At 36.6% G+C, this 18,605-nt stretch overlaps 1 protein-coding gene across 2 annotated transcripts in view; it reads left to right on the forward strand.

The window, feature by feature from the left end:
* Nucleotides 1-18,605, forward strand: part of LOC106075275 (uncharacterized) — a 98,651-nt gene that overhangs the window by 12,814 nt on the left and 67,232 nt on the right. For both annotated transcript variants that reach the window (XM_056026952.1, XM_056026951.1), the window contains 2 exons: nt 17,736-17,843; nt 18,295-18,436. In XM_056026952.1, coding sequence (XP_055882927.1) covers nt 17,736-17,843; nt 18,295-18,436 — 250 coding nt within the window. The remainder of the gene's footprint in view (nt 1-17,735; nt 17,844-18,294; nt 18,437-18,605) is intronic.

Below are 18,605 nucleotides of genomic sequence, written 5' to 3' on the forward strand. Positions count from 1 at the left end.
TTTTTTTCAATTCGGTGTCAACCCCCTAACGGGTGTCACCCGGTGCGGATCGCACCCCCCCCCCAAACCCTACCCTAAATCGATAAAACTGCACATTTTAAGCGAAACATTAATTCTGTCAGCCATATCATGGAGAAGTTTAAAAACTGTTTTACTCAAACTTTTAACGTAGAGAAATCATTTTTATATATAGTTTAACCCATTTTAGATTATGTCGCCCCTCCTCTAGTTTGTTAACAGAATTACTTACATATCTTTATGATAAAAGCTACGTATTGATATTCTTACGAATGTTTATATTATTTTGTTCCACTTTTGATATGTTGGCCGATTCGAGGGTTACTACTACAAAGAGTTTGAGTGGGAAGGGGCGGTCCAATTTTTATGTAGAAATCATAGTTTGTGAACAAAATTAGTTGAATATTTATGTGGGCAGGTCAGGAGGCGCTACTGAGTGAGACCTTTGTATTTACTGCTTAACATTTATTCATTTAACATTAGGCAGGTGGTAGTTCTACTGGGTGGGCCCAATCTGTGCACCTCGGTCTGCGACCAAGGGGCTAGAGTCGCCTAAGCAACCAGACAGCACAATTAAACTAAACTAAACTAATCTAGCTAACTAAAAGAACAAACTAAAAGTAAAACAACCAACTAAATTTATATAACAACTTATATACAAGGAAAAAAACAAATCAATAAAAAGATATGTGCAAACGAAACTATACGGAAACAACTAGATAAACAAAAAGTAAACAACTAATCAACCCTACTTAATCTATACTATTATAACTACAATCACTATCCAACAAACCAAACCCAAATGAAACCACTAGTTACTCCGATCCACAATAATCCACCAAAATAACCTACAAAACAATAAACTACTGTTACTAGCAACTATTTGTAGCAGCAATAAAGGCAGCTATTTGGCAGAACTACAGCAGCAGTGCTCAAATCAACTGTTTCACCTTGCAGTTCTTTACTCAAGAAATTGACTTGGAAAAGCATGTCCTTCCATAACACAAGCATATGTAATACTTCCAGGGGCGGACTAGCTATATGTGCATTTGGGCAAATGCTCGGTGGGCGGTACTCAAATGGGCCTAAAAGGCCTCTTGAATGCCACTATGGCACACATTGAATTATTATCTTATCTTATATAATACAGACTTTACTTTAAAAAAGTAGATGATTACGTCCTACGCGTCATGCATGTAGTCATGCATATTCACCAATGACTTAAATTCTGCCAAGTCACTGGTTTTCCTGGCTAGCTCAGGCAACCCATTCCATGCTCTAATAGCACTAGGGAAGAAGGAGTATTTGTACTAATTTCTCCTAGCATATGGGACGAAGATAAGGAATGTGTCTTTATCTTTGTGTCTTTCAGAGTATTTTATTAAATTTTGTTTTTGTATTTGAAGATTATGCTTCAGTGTTTTATGTAAAATTTCTTCTTTACTTTTGCGTCTTCTGTCCTGAAGGCTTTCTAAATTTAGTGATTTTACTAAAGGTGTTACTCTAGTCAAATGTGAATATTCGTTTGTTATGAATCTCACTGCTCTATTTTGTGTCTGTTCCTGTTTCTAAATGTTTTCTTGAGTTGAGGGATCCCAAACAGAGGATGCATATTCTATTATTGGCCTAACCAAGGTTAGGTTATAAAAATTTCCTTTAATAAACCCTAATGCTTTGTTTGATTTTTTTTTATAGTTTCATCAATATGTGCAATATGTGGATTCCATAGCAGTTTTTCATTTATTATAACACCTAGGTATGTGGCGTTTTTAGTCTGTGTTACTGGTTTACCATGAATAAGATAAGTGGAATTAATTTGTTTTAGTTTTTTTGTTACTCTTAACAACTGACATTTTTCTGGGTGGAAAGACATGCTCCAATTTGATTCCCATTTCTGTAATTCATCTAATTCTCTTTGTAAAATATCTGTGTCTTGTGTTGTTTTTATTGTTCTATATATTATGCAATCGTCTGCAAATAATTTGACTTTTGTTCCTGAAGTAATGCAATTTGGTAAATCATTTAAGTAAATTAAAAATAGTGGACCTAAGACTGTTCCTTGAGGTACACCTGAGTTTACTGTTATCGGTGTTGATTTAGAGCCATTTATTATTACAGTTTGTTCTCTCCCTATCAGAAAATCTTTAATCCCCTGATGCAATGGACCATTAATGCCGAAATATTTTAATTTTTTAAGCAAACTATGGTGGTGAACTTTGTCAAAAGCCTTGGAAAATTCTAGTAAGATAGCATCTATTTGTTCACCATTATCTAAACCTTTTGAAAAATCATCAATTAAAGGTTTCATAATATTCTCATATAAATGGAGTTATATAAGCCTCATGTTAAAAACACCTTTTCCAAGCTAATAATACTAATTTAATCTAATACATTATCAAAAAAAAGTAATAGCCTATATCTGTAGACAGTGCTTCATCCTTTTAGACGTACAAATATAGCGATTAAAAAGCAACATTAGGTCTATATTTCTCATAAAGATATAGAGCATGCATACAGTTTTTGATAAATAAATAGCTTATATCTTTTATATATCGCTACTTTCATGCTTATAGCATGCTCAGGGCGCTTTGGTCCAATGGCGTCACTAGGGGGTGCGGTCGTACCGGGTGACACCCGTTAGGGGGGTGACACACAAGTGAAAAAAATGCACTTTTGGAATAACTGACAATTGAAAAAAATGTCAGTGTCTAAATATTGGAACATGTTATTTATAAATGATAAATAGATCTATATATGTAAATATTTTTACAATATTTCGGCTAAGCATGTTTTAATTTTTTTTAATGAAATTTTGCTAACGTTAGATTATACTTTATATCAAAAGCAGTTGTGAAACATTACTTTCAGCTGTATATTATCTGCATGTTTATAAACATTGCTTTGATTTTTAAACGTTTTTATCGAATCTATTGAAATAGTAGCTAGCGCAGTAATATCAGGATGCCAACCCAAAGTCACTGTTTAACAAATGACGACATTCTTCATGTAATTAATGTAAATTTTGTAGAATCAGAAAGTAAAAAAGTAATTGAGATTTTTGAAGAGGATGCTGTAATTTCAGAAGTTGAATTTAATAGAAACTCTAGCTAAGGAAATGTTACAATGAATCAGTTGAATGATATTATAGACTTTAATATTTTAGGGGATAGTTTCTTCTTGCCATGTGATAATTTCACATGAATTTCACAGTTAATTCATGCTGCTGCTCGTATATTTTGAAATCTTGCTGCTGCCAGTGCTCCGTCCATACTAATCAACATTTTGACTCGGGTGGGAAGAACTTTCTTTGATATCTCTTCTATCACAAACTGGTGGACGTGTTTAACCTGCTATTTTATTTTACTGAGCGCAAACACTGGCCGCAACTCCACAAGAGGTAAATACATTTATCAAGATGACTACACTCTTCAATCTTGTTTAAAGAAACTTTTTTTACTCCAAAACAAAAAAATACTTTTATCACATTCTAGGTCTTTACTAAATATAATGATACGTATTAATTATATGCAAATGAAAACAAATCGTTACGACTTACGTGCTATAGAATATTGACTTGCAAGCGTACATGGTCGGACATGAGCTACAGATGAGCTTGTTACAGTTTATTACAACAATAGCTTATCCTTATTAACTTTATTTTAATGGAAGCATTAGATGTTAAGTTGCTTCCTAGCAGAAGTTAATTGATTTGAAGGTGTAAAAAACTGGCTAAAATTTGGCTACCCAGAATTCAGAGGGGTGCACGTGAATGGTCAACCATCAATGCCCGATAAGCATAGGCTAATCTACTTGAACTGTACTTCAGTCACCAGTGAAAGTACTACTTGTTCAATTGCTACTTAGATTTTAATTGATCTGATGGTGCAAAAAAGTAGCTAGAATTTGGCACCCCTTTACACCCCCCTGCGGGCGCCCATGATGATCGAAATGTAATGTGGATAAAACCCATAACTGAAAGTGTATCTATAATGTTGACAAGTTTATGCATGTCTTAGAAATCCACGTAAGAATTTAGAATATTTCAGGCATCTCCTAACCATGGCAGAGTACCAAGTAACTGGAAAGAAGCTTACGTCAACCCCCCTATTTAAAAAACTCAACTCAAGAAATATTAAGAAACTGGAACAGACACAAAATAGCAGTAAGATTAATAACAAACGAATATTCAAATTTGACTAGAGTAACACCTTTAATAAAATCCCTAAATTAAGAAAGCCTTCAGGATAGAAGACTTTAAAGTAAAGTAGCAATTATACATAAAACACTGAACCATAAACTTCAGATACAAAAAACAAAATCTAATAAAATACTCAGAAGGACACATATGCTAGGACTAAATTTGTACAAGTGCTCCTTCTTCCCTAGTACTATTGGAGCATGGAAAACGTTGCCTGAGCCAGCCAGGAAAACCAGTAACTTGGTAGAATTTTTTTTTTTTTTTAAATAACGTGAGCACAGTTGTATTTTGTTTGAAAGCACACCTGACATGGTAGGTACACACATCCGATTCATAAGTTATAAGATTTTAAGGGAGAAAAAAGCTGGTGAGATCTACTTTATACATTAAAATGTCTAGAAATGAGTTGGCTTGAATTTATGATATATCGAGATCAGAATATAAAAAATGCAGCTTCGGTGTATGGAGCCAAGGAGGAGTATAGGAAATTAAAAGAACCAACAGAAAATCTATTTAATAGATGTGTGTAACATTCACTTATTCTATATGGTCAACATTCTTTTTCAGAAAATGATTCTGGCCTAAAAATGTTTAGTACAATGGAAATAATTTTTACATCCTAAAATTATAGCCTTTAGAGGCGCAGCTTAAGATCTATTGTCAGATGTCTTTTACTTTACCTATCTTTGCTTTATTATTGTTTTGAAGGGAATGCACAAGATACATAAAAGTAAGCCTACCTTTAAACTATTGACAAAGTGGTGGCTCATTCAACTTTTTCTTTACCAAAAGCACAACACGTTCGACAATGAAACAGACGACACTTAAATAACAACGGGCACATTTATTGAAATTAATTTAGAGTGAGTGATACGTTTTTAAGTTTTAAATTCAGAAAAGAAAACATAGTAATTTACTTAAGGTTAAATTGTTGCTAATTAGAACAATAGATAAATTGTAACAACTGAATTTTAAAATTTAATTGACACATATTTTCTAGTTGTTTAACAATCAATGAATGTAGTTCATTCTAAAGTATGTGTAGTATGGCTCAACAAACAAACAAAAACACGAAATTTTTCTAATGGGGGAGACCGGCGGGGGTGACACCCTAAGTTGACCGCACCGGGTAACACTCACCCTAGTGACGCCACAGCTTTGGTCCAATATCATTAGTGGACCAGTGGGTGGGAGGGTATCTGGGAGAAGGTTTTCTGTACTGCCTTTAGACGCTCAGTAAACACAACTCTGCTCGAGTCGGGTGTCGAACCTCGAGCCCCCTTCATAGGTAGCTAAGCCAAGCCAAGTTAGAGAGTACTTATCCTCTCGACCACGCTTTTATTTAATAAAAGCTAGAGTTCAGACATTATAAAAAAATAACATAATGATTTTGAGAAGAGATAGGCCTGTAATAGGAGGCCTATCATATTATTTACAATTTATGGGCTGTACTGTATAGAAATGCCTGGGCTGATTTTGACATCCAGTCCACCCCTGACTACTTCAATGTTTCATACACTGCTTGTTTCATTTTTATTATCTTCTTATCTTATCTTATATAATACAGACGTTACTTCAAAAAAGAAGATGATTACGTCCTACGCGTCATGCATTTAGTCATGCATATTAACCAATGACTTAAATTCTGCCAAGTCACTGGTTTTCCTGGCTAGCTCAGGCAACCCATTCCATGCTCTAATAGCACTAGGGAAGAAGGAGTATTTGTACAAATTTGTCCTAGCATATGGGACGAGGAATGTGCCTTTATCTTTGTGTCTTTCAGAGTATTTTATTAAATTTTGTTTTTGTATTTGAAGATTATGGTTCAGTGTTTTATGTATGATTGCTACTTTACTTTTGAGCCTTCTGTCCTGAAGGCTTTCTAAATTTAGTGATTTTACTAAAGGTGTTACTCTAGTCAAATGTGAATATTCGTTTGTTATGAATCTCACTGCTCTATTTTGTGTCTGTTCCAGTTTCTTAATGTTTTCTTGAGTTGAGGGGTCCCAAACGGAGGATGCATATTCTATTATTGGCCTAACCAAGGTTAAGTAACATTTTAGTTTTATGTTCTTATTTGATTTATAGAAATTTCTTTTAATAAATCCTAATGCTTTGTTTGATTTTTTTGTAGTTTCATCAATATGTGGATTCCATGATAGTTTTTCATTTATTATAACACCTAGGTATTTTGCGTTTTTAGTCTGTGATACTGGTTTGCCATGAATAAGATAAGTGGAATTAATTTGTTTTAGTTTTTTTGTTACTCTTAACAACTGACATTTTTCTGGGTGGAAAGACATGCTCCAATTTGATTCCCATTTCTGTAATTCATCTAATTCTCTTTGTAAAATATCTGTGTCTTGTGTTGTTTTTATTGTTCTATATATTATGCAATCGTCTGCAAATAATCTGACTTTTGTTCCTGAACTAATGCAATTTGGTAAATCATTTATGTAAATTAAAAATAGTAGTGGACCCAAGACTGTACCTTGAGGTACACCTGAGTTTACTGTTATCGGTGTTGATTTAGAGCCATTTATTATTACAGTTTGTTCTCTCCCTATCAGAAAGTCTTTAATCCACTGATGCAGTGGACCATTAATGCCGAAATATTTTAATTTTTTAAGCAAACTATGGTGGTGAACTTTGTCAAAAGCCTTAGAAAAATCTAGTAAGATAGCATCTATTTGTTCACTATTATCTAAACCTTTTGAAAAATCATCAATTAGTCCTATTAGTTGTGTTTCACATGATCTATATTTCCTAAAGCCATGTTGGTATGGTGTGAGGACATTATGTTTGTCTAAGTGGTTTATGATGTTGCTACATATTATGTGTTCTAGGATTTTACATGTGATGCTGGTAAGTGATACTGGTCTGTAGTTCCCTGGGTCAGATTTTTCTCCTTTTTTAAATAGGGGGGTGACATTAGCTTCTTTCCAGTCCTTTGGTACTCTGCCCTGGTTAAGTGAAGCCTGAATGAGTATTTTGAACACTGGGGCTAGCTCATTACTTAGTTCTTTGAGTAATCTAGCTGGAATACCATCAGGTCCAGAAGCTTTATTTGGTTTGGTGTTGGCTAATAGTTTTTGAATTCCATTTTCTTGTACTACTATATCTTCTATGTTGTCTACTTGGTTCAAATTCAGTAATATGTCTTTGTCTCCTGGGGCTGAGAATGCTGATGCAAAGTATTTGTTTAGAATGTTTGCTTTAGTTTCATTATCATTATGTATTATGTTATGTTCATCTTTTAATGGCGCTACGCCTGTTGTTTCCATTTTCTTAGACTTAATGTATGACCATAGGTTTTTGTTGTTATCTTTAGATATTACATTGTTTATGTATTCACTCTGCAGCTGTCTGCTTACTTTTTGGGTTAAGTGTTTAATTTTTATATACTTTTTGTAAACTCTTTCTGCATTAGTTTCTTTAAATTTTCTATAGAGGTTTTCCTTCTGTTTACAAAGCTTCTTTAGTCTATTATTAAACCAGCATTTATTTATTTTGTTTGATGTGTATTTAGTTGGTATATGATTTTCTATTATGCTTTTAAGATGGTTTTTAATGAAATTCCAGAGGTCATCGACTGGTTGGTTAATGTCTTTTTCTAATAAGAATGTTTGTTGAAAGTTTAGTGCAGCTTGGTGTAGTTGTGTTAGGTTACATTTATTCCAGAGTAAGATTTTTCTTTTGGGTTTTGTATTGGCTACTGCTTTTATCTGACTGTGTATTTTTATGATCTCATGGTCTGATAGACCAGGGATAATTTCATAATCAACTACTAATCCAGGTCTGTTGGTTAAGAAGAGATCTAATGTGTTGTTTAATCTAGTTGGCTTTTTAATGATTTGATCTAAACTTAGGTTGTGTAAAGTTTCTATGAAAAGCTCATTTATGTCCTTAAGGTTTTGGTGTTTATCTATGGTTAGTGTTTTCCAATTTATATCAGGTAGGTTGAAATCACCCATAATCCAAAAAACTGCATTTTTATTTGTCTCTTTAAGTGTAGTAATCTGATTACATAGTTCCTGCATGTATTCTAAACTAGAATTTGGTGGTCTGTAAATGCTGCCTATTATTAGGGAAAACTAATAAGTCTCTTCAGCTAATTCATCAAGTGTGTCAGAGATTTATATTTATATGCCAGTGACTATTGTAGTAAATAAAGTATTGGAATTTACAGTTAGATTTAAATTCGCCCTATTACTAAATTTTTATTAAATAAAAGCTGACAATGCCTTTTTTTAAAAAATTGCGAATAGGATAGGCGTTTTCCATATTGAATGAAACCCCAAAATCCAAAATAGCAATTTTGTCTACTTTTCAGGAGATTTTTATAAGTTTTCTGAAGATTTCAGGAGATTAAGTTATAATGCTTTAATCATACGGCTTTAATTTAATAATTTAGTATTTACACCTAGAATTAGCGTTGGGCTTATGAAAGTGCGGGGCCCACTGCGGCTGCGGTTCCACGACAATTCGTTCACAGATATTTCGTTTACCGACAAATCGTTCACGACTTTTTGTTCACGCGACTATTCGTTCACCAGACATTTCGTTCACCCGACAATTCGTTCACCAGACTTTTCGTTCACGCGACCATTCGTTCACCAGACATTTCGTTCATCCGACAATTCGTTCACCAGACATTTCGTTCATCCGACAATTCGTTCATCAGACATTTCGTTCATCCGACAATTCGTTCACCAGACATTTCGTTCATCCGACAATTCGTTCACCAGACATTTCGTTCATCCGACAATTCGTTCACCAGACATTTCGTTCATCCGACAATTCGTTCACCAGACATTTCGTTCATCCGACAATTCGTTCACCAGACATTTCGTTCATCCGACAATTCGTTCACCAGACATTTCGTTCATCCGACAATTCGTTCACCAGACATTTCGTTCATCCGACAATTCGTTCACCAGACATTTCGTTCATCCGACAATTCGTTCACCAGACATTTCGTTCATCCGACAATTCGTTCACCAGACATTTCGTTCATCCGACAATTCGTTCACCAGACATTTCGTTCATCCGACAATTCGTTCACCAGACATTTCGTTCATCCGACAATTCGTTCACCAGACATTTCGTTCATCCGACAATTCGTTCACCAGACATTTCGTTCATCCGACAATTCGTTCACCAGACATTTCGTTCATCCGACAATTCGTTCACCAGACATTTCGTTCATCCGACAATTCGTTCACCAGACATTTCGTTCATCCGACAATTCGTTCACCAGACATTTCGTTCATCCGACAATTCGTTCACCAGACATATCGCTCACGGACTATTCGCTCACAGACAACTTGTTCACCGACAACTTGTTCACCGACAACTTGTTCACCGACAATTGGTTCACGACAAATCGTTCACGCGACAAATCGTTCACGGCACGGACAAATTGTTCACAGACAAATCGTTCACTGGAAAGTAACATATTGTTAATAGAGGTCTACACAAAAGGTGGATTAGCCCTGATTGAAAGACTTCATAAGCTCTTCTTAATTATGTGGGGAAAAGAGTCAATACCACAAGACTTTAAAGATGCCAAAATTGTTCATTTATACAAGCGAAAAGGAAACTCTATTGCTGGGAAAATCCTTGCACGCATCCTACTAAATCGGCTCATGCAACACATAGAATATGGTCTACTACCAGTAAGCCAGTGCGGCTTCAGAAAAGAGCGTGTAACCATTGACATGATCTTTGCAGCAAGGCAGCTCCAGGAAAAATGCCAAGAACAAAATGCTGACCTGTTCTCAATATATGTCGACTTAACAAAGGCATTCGACACTGTTAGCAGAGAAGGACTCTGGAAGATCATATCAAAGTATGGCTGTCCACAAAAATTCATAACCATGGTGAGACTATTTCATGATGGCATGAAGGCTCGTGTCCAAGAAAGTGGAGAACCATCAGAGCCCTTCGAAGTATCAAACGGGGTAAAACAAGGCTGTGTCCTAGCACCTACACTGTTCAGTATCATGTTCCCCGCTATGCTGACAGATGCATTCACAAATAGAGAAAACAACGGGATAAATATATCATACAGATTTGATGGTGGCCTATTCAACCCGAGGCGGCTTAAAGCAAAATCAAAAACAAATGCAGCAGTAATCAGAGACTTGCTAATTGCTGACGACTGCGCCCTAAATGCCTGCTCTGAAAACGATCTGCAGAGCATCGTCAGTGACTTCTCAAGAGCATGCTCAGACTTTGGCCTTACCATCAATACGAACAAGACTGAAGTCTTATATCTACCTGCTCCTGGGAAAGCCTACTCGAATCCAAGCATTACTATAAATGGACAGGATATAAACACAGTGGACAAATTCACATATCTTGGCAGCACACTCTCCAGAAATGGAAAAATCGATAGTGAAATCGACCTGCGTATCGCCAAGGCCAGTGCATCCTACGGCAGACTGTCTACAAATGTCTGGAACAGACGTGGTATCACCACAAAAACCAAGCTAGGGGTCTATAGAGCCGTCATCCTCCCTACATTGCTCTATGCCTCAGAAACATGGACAGTGTACAGTAAACATGCAAAGAAACTAAACCACTTCCACATGACATGTCTGACAAAAATACTAAATGTCAAATGGCAAGACAAAATACCAGATACAGAAGTCCTTCGAAGAGCGTGTCTGCAAAGCATCCACACAATCCTGATGCAGTCCCAGCTGCGATGGGCAGGTCACGTCTACAGAATGGAAGACCACCGCATCCCTAAACAACTCTTGTATGGCCAACTAAGCGAAGGAAAGCGCTCGCAAGGTGGGCAAAGAAAGCGCTTCAGGGACACCCTCAAAGCTTCTCTGAAGGCTTTCAGCATATACCCTGGCACCTGGGAGACAGAGGCACATGACAGAGCATCATGGCGTCGCGCTGTGAAAACTGGCGCACAGGTTGCTGAGGAAAAAAGAACAACGCTGGCAGAAGAAAAACACCAGAAAAGAAAAGCAAGACAAACGACACTAGCTCCAGCTGGAATAACCTGCCCAGTGTGCGGCCGAACATTCCGGGCTCACATAGGTCTCACCAGCCACACGTGGAGGCATAAAACCCCAGTGCAAAGCCCTCAGCCCCCTGGATGACAAAGTGTTCATCATCGAACCACGATGGACGAACTATATATATATATATATATATATATATATATATATATATATATATATATATATATATATATATATATATATATATATATATATATATTCTCGTCGCGTGTTTAATTTATTTACAATAAAACTTTTGTAGCTTTTATTTCCACAAAACAAAAAAAATTCTAGAGATCAGGTCTAATCCGAGTTTATTTAATTTCGTTGTTGTTGTTAATATTTTGTTAATGAGGACAGTATGTGATAAAAATTATAATTAAAAGAAAAAAAAAAGAGATCTTACAAACTAGCTGAAAAATTTAAACGCGCCCTCACTTTACTATAGGTAACATTTTTACTTTCACCTTTAATATACCTTTACACTCTCTTTTTTTTCATCTACCGGAATTATACCCATTCATCTGGATACTCTAGTTAACACCTAGTTGAGTGTTAGACAGACTGGCTCCTCTGGAGGTAATAAAACTTTATTGGACATTGCCTATACACATGTTCAGTCTGTTAACATTGAAAATATCTACTAGACACTAGTATAGTACTTTCCATTAAGTTTTTAAAAAGTTCTATTTTGTTTTTATTTTAGTTAACTTGTTTCTTTATGTGACCACCCATTGGTAGACTAATTTGATTGCTAGGACTTCAATAACAAATTTATTGAAACAATTTTGTTATGTTGTTTTGCGATAAATTTATAATGTTTTGATAGGGAACCAAAATATTTTCTAGTGTTGTATATGTATTTAGTTCTTTTTTTTTCTTAGATGTCTTAATTGATAAGTATTAACCTAAGACCTGTATCTAGTATGTGACGTTCAGAGTTGAACAGTGAAACCATATATTGTACCAAATCTAGTACCATTGTTAAAAATCTAAATTATCTCTCGTAAAAACACTGAAAGGATTGTGGAGTAAATACTAGTGTGTCTGTGCGTATATTTGTTTTTGTTAATAAGATGTCAATAAAATGGGTATGTTAATTAAACATCTGGACCGCTTATTAAGAAGATAAGCAAATATGGGTAGGGCGAACAAGACTACATGACGGACATGAGTGTAAAAGAAGGCCTACGTGTTGAAAGTAAAAATGTTACCTATAGTAAAGTGAGGGCCCGTTTAAATGTTTCAGCTTGCTTGTAAGAGCTCTTTTTTCTTTTAAGTATAATTTTTTATCACATACTGTCCTCGTTAGCAAAATATTAACAACAAACAAACAAAAATTAACAAAGAATTTCGGATCACGCCCGATCTCTAGCAATTTTTTGTTTTCGGAAATATCCAGTGAACGAATTGTTAGTGAACGATTTGCCGCATGAACAAGTTGTTTGTGAGCGAAAAGTCCGTGAGCGATATTTCGCGTGAACGAAAGGTCGTGAACGATTTGACGGTGAACGAAATGTCAGTGAACGAATTGTCGTATTACCGCGGCTGCATAGGCTGAAGTGGTCTAAGACCGGCCCTGATTATTCCCAACCTTTACTCAAATCTGAGGGTTTTTATTGTATTTATAACTTTGGGACTATAACTTTTTTTTTTTTAAATAGAGTAGAAATCTAATTGGTCTACTTAATTTCTCTTCCATCTTCCGAATTTTTTTGTTCAGAACTTTGAAACGAAGTTACAAACAGGGGTATTGAACAAAAGTAATCACTTATAAATGAACTTATTATTTTTTATTTATTATTTTTCGAAAAATATTCTTTTCGTCGGCGACCCTCAAAGCCTAATCTAAATCTGTTGGATATCTTTACCCTCAAAGCCTAATCTAAATCTGTTGGATATCTTTTCCTTTCAGCGAACAAATGGGTTTTCATATTAGAATATTTTTCAAATAAAAACATTATTTAAAAAGTTCTTAAAAATTACACATTTTGCGCGCGTCAAAACGGTCAAATAGACAAAAAGCGTTTAACCATCTGTTATGACTTTGCCATGCGCACCGCCATCCAGAAAGAAGGTGCGCACTATCTGTGACTAAGCAAGTCGGATGTTGACATTAGAGACTAACGATTTCCGCCCAAGTAGAGAGCCAATACGGAGATGCTGTACTCAAGGCAGATGCCCTTTGTGTTTGTCATGTCTCTATGTAAATAAACGTCTATGTCCTCGTTGAGTTGCCTCACTTAATTTATTACAATTGGTGTCAGAAGTGGGATTATAGGCAACTCAACGAGAGGAGGTAGGCTTTGATTACAATGACATATTTGAAGCTATTACACCAGCTCTCAATTAAAGAGCTACGACAAGAGCTTCGGGACCTAGGTTTAAAATCCGTCGGTAGCAGGGAAACGCTCACGGATCGTCTGCGGCAAGCCCTGATCGATGAAGAAGAAGATCCGGAGACCTACACATTTGAAATTGAACTTGGGATTGTTGAGTTCTTTGGCAGGATACAGGAAGAAATTGATGCAATGCGTGCACAAATCAATAGGATGGGGAGTAAAGATGATGAAAGTGTATTGCAAGTAGAAGGCCGAATAGACCAAAGTAATAAAATTGAGTCGCAAGCAAAAGGAGGAATAAACTCGTTAGGGAAGGAGCAGTTGCCTGGTCAGGACTGTGGCTGCACAAACAGTGGTGATGGAGGCGCTGGGGATTGGAGCGCTGTCTGTGACTGTGTTGTGGGCAAGTCTGGCGGGGATGACTTTCATGGCGAGAAACGTGACGACGATTGCTGCGACGATCGCAATGGGATATACAGAATTGAAAGAAACGAAACAAACAAAGAAACTAGAGAAGTCTGTTATGAGCCTGAAACTTTTGTTCCTGGTATACCTGCAACGGGCTGGACAGATCAAGACAACGTTGGGTCTGCGTCCAAGCTGGCTGTTGTGGACCTTAAAGACCTCTGTTTATCTGTCAGTACCTTTCATAAGAACTCAAGCCATGAAAGCCTCAAGACCGTTTCTGATTCCTTGCCTTGGATGTCGTCGAGTGAAATTGCGAATACGGGCCCCAACAATGGCCGAGGCAGAAACAACGAATTTGACTTTGGCAGTGGCATAAGAGAGAACTCCATACTTGGCAACTGCATCCAGGTGATTGACATGAACTGTATATGCGGCGTCCTGTGGGGACAGTGCCCATGCCAAGAAACCCAGCTACAAGACCTGAACTTGACAGAAATGTGTACTTCTGCACACATCAGTGAGAGTGACTTGAACGGTGGTGAATTAATCCCAGCGAAACCTGATGTAGTGGTGGATGAACATTACAAGGATGCTTCATGGGCATACCTTACAGATGAAGCTGAGAAAGACTATGTGCTTGAAACCATGACTAGCTGTGGGCCTACAACTGTGTCACAACACGTCCATGGAACAGGTCCGCTGACTCAGCGTCTTAGAACAACAAACCTGGAATCTACGGTGATCACCACAACATCCGTTTGTGTTACGTGGCTGGCAACCCTGACCTCCACTAACTCTCCATTTGTCAGCTGGCTGGCATCAGCGACTATCGTCATGAGGTCGAAGCAGCGACCACGATATCTCCTCAAGCGTAGACTGGCCAACTGGAAGAAGAGGAAGCGACGACCACGGGAAACTGTGCAGATAGCTTTGTGGGCAACAGGCACCCTAACGTCTGTGGTTCCCACCGATCGACCTCCACCTGAACTGTCAAAGCTCCACTGCAGTGTTTCTTTTCGGGACGAAAAGTGCTAAGACGGGGGCAATGTTATGACTTTGCCATGCGCACCGTCATCCAAGATAGTGCAAAAAGAAGGTGCGCACTATCTGTGACTAAGCAAATCGGATGTTGACATTAGAGACTAACGATTTCCGCCCAAGTAGAGAGCCAATATGGAGATGCTGTACTCAAGGCAGATGCCCTTTGTGTTTGTCATGTCTCTATGTAAATAAACGTCTATGTCCTCGTTGAGTTGCCTCACTTAATTTATTACACATCGTTATTTTGTCGTCTTAACAAGCCTACTACAAGAGGTCTCGCTTCACATGAAGAAAATAGTACGATAAATAACCCTTATACAGTTGAGAAATACTTACGCTACTTATGCCTTGATTGTCAGTCACACTTCAGTATCGGCCCTTGCCCCCACGTTACTTTATTTGACTTAATTTGACTTGCCTTTTTTTTTGTTTGAATGAATATGAGCTTATGATGCCAGGAGATTCTGCAGGGAAGACTGCAAGAAACGCTGGGGGAACTTACAGCGCTCCCACAGACCTCCAAGCTATTAGGAGGGCCATCAACGTGACAGTTTTCTTTTGTTGATTTTTTTTTGCCGAAGGTTGAGAAACACCGCTCTAATTTTAATATAGAACACTTTTTTTTTTTGGTATTCTCTGATATATTTATATATCGGAGAAATGTATGATACATTGGGAGAGATAAGTGAAGATATTATGAAGAACATGAATACTAGAGTAGTGGCGAATGGTCTCGGTACTAAACTAAGTAATTTTAAATTTAATTGTTTTGTTTTCATATGGCAAACTAAATAAAAATCTAATCAACATCTTAAGTGAATTGCTACAGAACGGAAGACTCCTGCATGACTTCTTTATGGCCAAGTAAAGGAAGGGACACAGAAAACCCTTCAGCTTCTCAAAGCTTCTCCTTCAGCCTTGACCCAGCCACCTGGGAGACAGAAGCACATGATAGAGCTGAGCTCAAGAAAAAAGCGCTGGCAGAAGAAAGGCGTCAGAGAAAAAAGTAAGGCCAGTGACACTAGCTCCAGCTGGAATAACCTGCCCAGTGTGCAGTGGAACATTCCGGGCTCACATAGGTCTCACCAGCCACACGAGGAGGAACAACACTCTAGTGTAAAGTCCTCAGCCCCTGAATAACAAAAGTGGCCATCATGGAACCACGGTGGACGAACTCTATACATGCTAAACTACAGCCTTCAGTACACATTACATTATAGCTGGCAGTACTACTACAATATAGGAATCAGTCAAGATAAATATATATTTTGTTAAAATTTACAATTAGTCATAAGGGCTCCATTTTAGTTAATCTCTCACAAACACACACACACACACAAGCTTATCTTTAAACTAATCTGAAAGAACAAACAGGAAACGCTATTTAAAGGTTTTCTTTTTGATTGATGTAAAAGAACGAATGAAAATTGATTGCGCTTGATCAATGATATTGAAGTATTGACTACATTTCACAGGTCCACGCCGCCTTTTGTGTATAAAAAAAAATCAACTGGTCCAAATGTCTCAATACATTTTTGTTATTTTGACATAATCACTGCTTAGGACATGTCAAGTCCATGTTTCCCGGACACCGTTGTATTAGTGAAACTCTTGTGTAGAAAGGAATAAGTGCAAGTGGTAAAGACGTTCTTGTCTGAGATATAAACCTGAAGTATTGCACTCACGAGTCACATGCAAGTTACATTTGGAAACATTCAACAAAACAGAAACTTTACAAACAGTTTTCTAATGCATTAAATGTGACAAGTCTGGTTCTGTTACATTAAACACACACATACATGAGAGAGAGAGAGAGAAAGTATCATATTTAAAGAGTAGGCTGGATCAGAATAACATTTTGATTTATTCTTAGCTCTAAGAAAAACAACACAAAAAAAAGTTCTATATTGATGCTTCATAATGAGGCCTACCCATCAATAGTTTTAAGCCACACATAGTTATTATTTGATGCGTTTCATTCATTTTTACAAAGCTTAATATCAACTCACTCTGTCTATCTGCCTGTCTGGCAAAAAGTTTGTACACGTTATTTTTCCAACAACCAATCTAGGATCAAGTTGAAATTTTGTAAAATAATTATTTCCTTACAAAACAAGAATCAATAATAAAAAAAAATATTTAATTAAGTATTGGTAATTAGCTATTTTGTTTTGTATTGAACAAGCGAAAGAAATAGTACTTGATAGATATGGTGGTATAAGCTGAATAAGTTCCTTTTATAAGTCGATGCTTAAATAAAGTTTAAAACAAATGGTAGATAACTATAAAATCTTCTAGTTTCATTCGCACCTCGTTGGCCCAGTGGTTAGCGATTTGTTCTGAGAAAGCTTCAATCCTCGAGTTCGAATTCAAGTCGTGCAACTTTTTTTTTTATGCATTTAAAAAGCAACTACTGTAACATTCACCCAGATGTCCCCTTCTCTCTTTCCCTTCTCTCTTTCCCTTCCTTTTTCCCAACTGGTCCAGACAAGTGATAGGATCAGAGCACATTGATGAAGCTAAAAACATAACATTGAGCTAAAAAAAAAACAATTAGTAAAATATTTATTATCACAGTTTCATTTTAGTTAGTCTTGATCTATTACAATTTTAATTACATGACTGATCCAAACTAGTTGATACAATTACACTTCATTTAAGCTTTTTTTTAAATTATTATTTTTTTATTTTCTTGTTTTCGTTTAGCTTCCCAGCCACCAAGATTTGCTTATGACGTTGGCTCTGTTACATTGACACAGTCACATCTGGAAGGAAAACCTGTCTATAAAGCTGAAGCCAATGACCCTGACGAAGGCAAGTCACTAACATTAGGAACTGACAAGAAACGTATGAGTGTAAAACGTTGTTATTGCTGTGATGTGGGGAGCTCAAGTCAGTGGCCTAGAACAACTATCATAATCAACTGGTTAGCGCGACTGCAACCTAAAGGAATTTTGAAGTCGATTAAATTGGAACCTCGTTTTGGAAGTTCATGTACAAAAAAAAATGCATAAAAGTTGAAATAATTTTAAAATGTATAAATAGTAATGGTAGAATGACAATGTACTCAGAACGTCATGGTAGAATGACAATGTACTCAGAACGTCATGGTAGAATGATAATGTACTCAGAACGTCATGGTAGAATGATAATGTACTCAGAACGTAGCACTTTTCCCTCTCTTGTCAAGTGTAAACAACAAAAAAGATGTTGTCTAGAATGTGTCCACTTCTCTAGTTGTAATGTTTCAAATCTTCCTCCTCAGAATTTTGTCGGGATCCATCAGGATGCTCTTGTTCCAACGTCACTTACTTTTTGGTAAGCCAAGATGAAGCATCTACCTTCATCATAGACAAGTATACTGGAGAAATTCGGGTCTCTGGAGAAAGCTACTCATTGTTTCCAACGTAAGCTGACTATAAAGATGTATCCGATAAGAGAGACAAAACATTTATAAAAACATTCAAAAGCATTCTTAAGTTGTATGTGTAGAATAGTTCAAAAGAATCTGATACATACTTGAATGTTTTTTTTTTTACAAACATTTCATAAAACGTGTTGCTAAGAAATTCATTC

Source organism: Biomphalaria glabrata, chromosome 4, assembly GCF_947242115.1.
Source record: "Biomphalaria glabrata chromosome 4, xgBioGlab47.1, whole genome shotgun sequence".
Taxonomy (NCBI): Eukaryota; Metazoa; Mollusca; class Gastropoda; family Planorbidae; genus Biomphalaria; species Biomphalaria glabrata.